The 6,000-nt window shown below is 39.5% G+C and overlaps 1 protein-coding gene across 1 annotated transcript in view; it reads right to left on the bottom strand.

The window, feature by feature from the left end:
- Positions 1-4,781: 4,781 nt before the first annotated feature.
- Positions 4,782-6,000, bottom strand: part of clpb (ClpB family mitochondrial disaggregase) — a 50,158-nt gene continuing 48,939 nt past the window's right edge. The window contains exon 16 of the mRNA XM_084718091.1: positions 4,782-5,110. Within this exon, the coding sequence (XP_084574217.1) occupies positions 4,913-5,110 (198 nt within the window). The 3' untranslated portion in view covers positions 4,782-4,912. The remainder of the gene's footprint in view (positions 5,111-6,000) is intronic.

Here is a 6,000-nt window from a genome sequence, read left to right as displayed (position 1 = left end):
ATGATCCAGATTATCTAAAGGACCTTTTTCACGGGAGCCATTTTAGTATGAAATAGTAAGGTAAACTAAACAGAGTCAGGGTGCTGCTATTGTGCATGTTAGCTCACTGGAAAGGTTCTGCTACACTAAATGGAACGGAACCTTAATTAGTATCATTGCTTACAACTGTGATTACCTGCTATTTCATCTCAATATGGCTGCTTGGAAAAAGGTCTATAAATCCACTGTGTCAAGAGTTGAGGAAGTACTTGACAGAAACAACTATTCAGTACAGATAAAGTGCAGTAAAATGGAAGCAAAATATGTCATTATACTTGTGACTGCATGTGTTGTGTTCACTGATCATAAACTTAAATGAACATCTTCAGTTTAGTCCCATCCACTTACGCTCTAAGCACCACCTATTCTGAGTACAGATACAGATGCAGATACAGACATCGATAATTTAGTTGGTTGAACAGAAATGGATACAGATGATTTACTCGATCATCCCTACTTTTTTACCAGGTCTAACAGTTCTGGAGCCCCTCAGGGCTGCTGCATGTAAAATGTTTTCTTTAGCCCGTATTAGACAGCTGACAGTATAGAAACAAGAAGAAATGAGGGGAGAGACATGCGACATAGATCCCAGTGGGGACGAGAACTGGGGACATTGCGGGTCACGGTCAGAGCCACCAGGGCATCCCAAATGGTTTCGTAATTTGGTTAATTACAGTTTGTTTAGGGAATTTGCACCATGAAAGTGCAACGTCAGCTAACCGTCAAATTATTACTTAATCTCGTGGCTCTGTGTTGAGGAGGCACTCTGAATAAAATCTTTGTTAAAAATTCTCATGTCTGAATCAAATCACCACAAGTTCATTTAAGAGCAATTTGAGTTTACTCATGACTCAGTTAAAATACAAGTAAAATCATATAAGACATTTTGAAGACATGTGAAATGGGACGCCCTGATTAGCTACATGAAGCTTGAAAACAGGGGCTCAGACACTAAGCAAATAATATTTAAAATAAGGACTAACACGTAGTCCAGATTTTAAAAAGGTAATGTATTAATCAGTAACATTTTTTTTTTCCATCAGCCTTAAACCTGGTTAGACTGGTAACCAATGGTTTCAGTGGATTTCAGAGTAGAGTAACTGGTTTAGAAGTCCCTAACTGTTAAGGGCTTTCGGGCTTTGACATATTTTATCTGACACAGAAACTCTTGGGGAAGGAAAGCATCACCCCAGCTCAGTGCTGCAGGTTGGGAAGACATTCAAATTATTGTAGAGTTTACTTTAATACAGATGTTTTTGTAGTAATGAAATGCGTATAATTTCTTCCATCTCTCTCTGATTTTGCTTCTGTCTTGCAGCTTGAACTCACCTCCATTTGTGTCAGCAGCAGAAGGTGGAGGAGACACACCAGGACAGAGAGGGACAGACAGATGGACAGCAGGGGAAGAGGTGGAGGAGAGAGAGCACGAAGCGGGAGGGAGTGAGTGAGTAAAATGTAGCGAGATAGAGTGAGAGGGAGGTTAGGACGATGGAGGGCCAGGTTTCTGTTTCTCCATAATCTAATCAGAGAAATGGCAGCAGTCAGAAATAGCCTGACGGACAGACTAAGAGCCTCTTCTCTTTCTCCTCCTCCTCTTATTCTTGTCTTCCTCCTCAGGGAGGGTAAATGGATACACACATGTGCACGCGCGCACACACACACACACACGCCAGCTTGACTTCCTAAAACCATAAAGCGTAGATGTGTTTGAGGGTTAGAAGAGATGGGAAAAGCCTTGAGGTATCAAAGCAGAACCTGATCCACTGTCCAGATGCAGCCACTCCAAGTGTCCCACTGTTAAAAACCTTGGCTGCTCATTTCTTAGTTTACAACATGCAGATGGCATTTCAAGAATGACAATTTATTAACATTGCAAACTACAAGTAAAACAGCACAGAGCAAGCTTGGATTCACAAATATTCTGTAGACTAATGAATAACTGGGATGTGGATGGAAGACGTCAGAGAATAGAGAGGAAGAACTGAGAAAAGAGTCCCTTCTTCCTCTTTTTGAGGATGTGCTGAACGTGAAACAAACCTTCCAGGATGTCAACAGTCATGGCGTTTTCTTTGGCTGAGCTATAACCTCTCGTCCATGAGTGGATGCATGCTTCTTCTGGGTAGTGATGCTTTTGGTGGGTGGTAGTTGGGGAGAAAGAAAATAGTTCCCACATGAAACTGCCCACAACAAGATGTCTGGATCTTGAGGGTCATGATTTATGACACTGACTTTTTCAAATTAAAGTTTTTGTGCTTTGAGCATCACAAGCTGAGTGCAATCTAGTTCCATTACATTTGAGTGAAAGCAAACATCTCTATGGCACCAAGACCAACTCAATGGATAAATAGTACCACAAGTAAGAGGAAAAATGTATTTTTGATTTTGGGGTGAGCTGTCCCTCTAAAATGATTTTTGCAGGATTTTAATGAGTTTTCTTTTGAGCTTGGATACTACTGAGATGTAACTGAAAAATATAATTAGAAGAAACCAATGATTATTCAATCATTATTGATTAATCTTGAACTTTTTCAATTAATCTTTAAGATTATAAAATTTGAGAAAAAACTTTAGTGTCAAAGTTGCCGGAACCCAAAAATGACACATCTGAAGGGCATTTTCTGTCTGACCAACAGTCAAAAACACAAAGATATTTTGAGGAGTAGAGCACCGAAAATCAGAAAATCATCCATGCTAGTTTTGTCAGTCTAAAACCCAAAGATATTTAGTTTAATATGATCATAAACAAAGAAAAGCTCCATGTTTGAGGCTGAAAACATGCCGACTTGCATGAAAAATGACTTTAACAATTAACTGATTATCAAAATGTTTGATTCTTTTTCACCACTTGCTTGTTGAGTCCTGGGAGTGATTTGAGAACACAGTGACACTTCCTCCACACGAGACAGCTGTGACTCTGTAGATGTGAGTAAAACAGGCTGAATGTGTGTGTGTTGTTGGGGGGTCCAGGCAGAGAACAGTGAGAGTGAATGTGTCTTTTTCCTGCATGCTAATTCCTCCCAATGGGGAAGACATTCCTGCAGGGTGTGTGCGATGTCTGCTGCATTCCCTCCCAACGTCCGACACAGACCCCCACACAGAGCAGAATTCCAAGGAAATTCCTCTGTCACGTCGCCTCACAAGGTGGACAAGCGTTATTGTTGCAGAATTCCCACCCAGAGACACGCACACATCCATCCATCCATCAGCAGTGACAGTGCAACACAAACAGAACAAAAAACAGAGGAATGCCCCTTTTTGTCACAATGACTTTTATTTACACGGTGGAGGTTGGGATACAAGAATGAAAAATGTGGCTTGATTACATCTGGCGCCTTGTCAACATGCTGCTCAAACATTTATGAAACAACACTTTGAATATTATTTTTTTATGACTCTAAATGTCACACAGACGCACACTGTACAGCAGCAGAGCACGCCGTCATGACAGACGAGACGTCTTTACATTAACATGCATCAACAGAAACAATTCACAAGGCAGTTATATTACCCATCATTCAAATGGGCTGCATGGTGTTTCTCCACTAACACATCCATTGCTAAAATGAAATGAATAAGCAGGTTTGTGTTTACGAACATTTATCAGAGAAGCTCTCTGCTGGTGAGGAGTGAAGTTAAAGTGAACACACAGGCAACAATCTGACGCAAACTCTTTGGTCAAAAATACTTCTTCCTTCACAGCAAGTAGACAGAGCAGCTGTTACTTATCCAACTTTGGCAAAACATTGATCATTTTTAAATAAAATTGCTTAGCATTTAAATGGACAGTTCACCCACAAATAAAAAAAAAACACATTTTTCCTTTTACATTTAGTGTTATTTAGACATCTAGATTGTTTTGGTAAGAGCGGCAAGTCTTTGAAGAGATCAGTCGTAGAAATGCCTGCATTCTCTTACATATAATGGAACAAGATCGCAGTCAACTTGTCAGTCAGTCAGCTTGTGGTGCTTAAAGCAGCCCTCCATAAAACATTTGATCATCATGACTCGGTTACTCAAGATAATCCACAGACCTTGTTGTGAGCAGGTGGATGAAAAACTGTCTTGGTGAGCTGTTTAATGTAGAAACTACTTTCTTTCTACATTAGAAAGAACAATCCAAAGGAAAGATATGTATTTTTTTTTTAATTTTGTGTTGAACTGTCCCTTTGAGAGATCAAAGTTGTGCTACTAGTTACCGTCCTTCACTAAATATCTATTTATATTTTTCCATTTCACACCCATCTCTACCAAATCTTGTGAAATCTTAATAGGCCCTGTCCAACCCTTCAGTGTACCACTATCCATTGCCATTAACTTGACCCACATATAGTATCTTTATTAAATAAATATTTTGGCTGTTTTCAGTGTTCTACACTATAAACGGACATCAATATAGCACTACATCACAGCTAAATTGCTGCTACTACAAAAATAACGTTGCTAAGCTTGTTTTTTTATGTTAATATGAGGTCTTTGTTTGACTGATGATGAGATGTTTGGTGTTGATGAAGCTGCACAGGCACAATGAAGCTTCTTTGCTACTTTTACAACCACATATGCAGCACATTCACCCTGTTGATATCAGTCCCGCCTGATATGAAAGTATGTTGTAAGACAAACGTTAATGGTCTATTAGCTTCCTTAACTGTTACAGAACACTGTTGGCAGATATTGTGTACTGCATATTGTGGAGAAGTTGGCATGTAAATGATCGTGTGTACTGAAACAGAGAGGCAGTGATGTGTGTATCAGAGGTACTTTTATTGGTAACATCCAAGAACCGTCCGTTCTCCTTACACGGTCTGATGATGATGATGAAGATGATGATATCATTGAATATATATCTGGATATATCCTCTGTGTTTGTTTTTTGTTAGTGTTCAGGGCTGAGCGGCGGACGGATGTCCAGTGCTCTCGCCGAGCTGTCCTCTCCGACCACCTCGAGGCGCAGACTGGGCGTGCTCCTCTCCTCCTGGCCCTCTGATTGGACGGACAGACGCAGGGTGCAGCCTTTGGGCAGCAGCTCTTGTTCATACGCTGCAGCTAACTGGTTGACGACCCGCCGCTCAACCTGAGGGAGCCACGACGAGGTTAGTGGTGAGGAAGAACTTAGAAAATCATTTCTAAAAGCAGCATACTGGTTTCCTTCTGTGATGCTGAAGTTGTTGAGTCCATTGTCTCAGATTATTTCAAATATTTTTCTGAATAATTAGTTACTTATGTCGTTTTTATTTTAGTCATAGATTAATTGACTGTTACTGCTTTCTACACTTACTGTTCTTGAGCTTTTAAGCTTTTAAACAGCCTTTAACCAACACTGATTATGAGGCTCTTTCCCGTTCAAACATCAACAGACTGAAAGAATATTTAACAACAGACACATGAATATTAATAATGCCAGACTTCATTATGGCTTAATCCACTTTTTTTTTTGTTGATTTACTGACAAATCTAGTCTATGAAATGTCTGGAAAAAAGTGAACAGTGTTTATCACATTTCCTTTCAAGGACAGTTCAACCCAAAATCAAAAATACTTATTTTTCCTCTGGCCTGCAGTATTATTTATCCATCTCAATTGTTTCAGGGTGAGTTGCAGAGTTCTGGAGATATCGACCACAGAGATGTCTGCCTTCTCTCGAATATAATTGAACTAGATTGCACTCAGATTTTGTTGCTCAAAGTGTTTGAAAATACATCTGGAAAACTGAGCAGCAATTTCTCTTTCCAGTAATCATGACATGAGTGTTTTTTAAAAATGTATAAAATGTATTTTATTTATTTATTTGGATCCCCATTAACCACGAATCTAGTTTCATTGTATTGGAGAGAAGGCTGACATCACTTCAGCTGATAATCTTCAAAGGTCAGCAACTCACATCAAAATTAAACTAAATCTAGATGAATGAATAGCACGACAGGGAACAGGGAAAATATATATTTTGGATTTTGGGGTGAACTGT

This window comes from Lutjanus erythropterus, chromosome 4, assembly GCF_056507025.1.
Source record: "Lutjanus erythropterus isolate fLutEry1 chromosome 4, fLutEry1.hap2, whole genome shotgun sequence".
Taxonomy (NCBI): domain Eukaryota; kingdom Metazoa; phylum Chordata; class Actinopteri; order Lutjaniformes; family Lutjanidae; genus Lutjanus; species Lutjanus erythropterus.
Note: the sequence above shows the minus strand (reverse complement) of the source record. Positions and strands in the feature narration are given on the sequence as shown.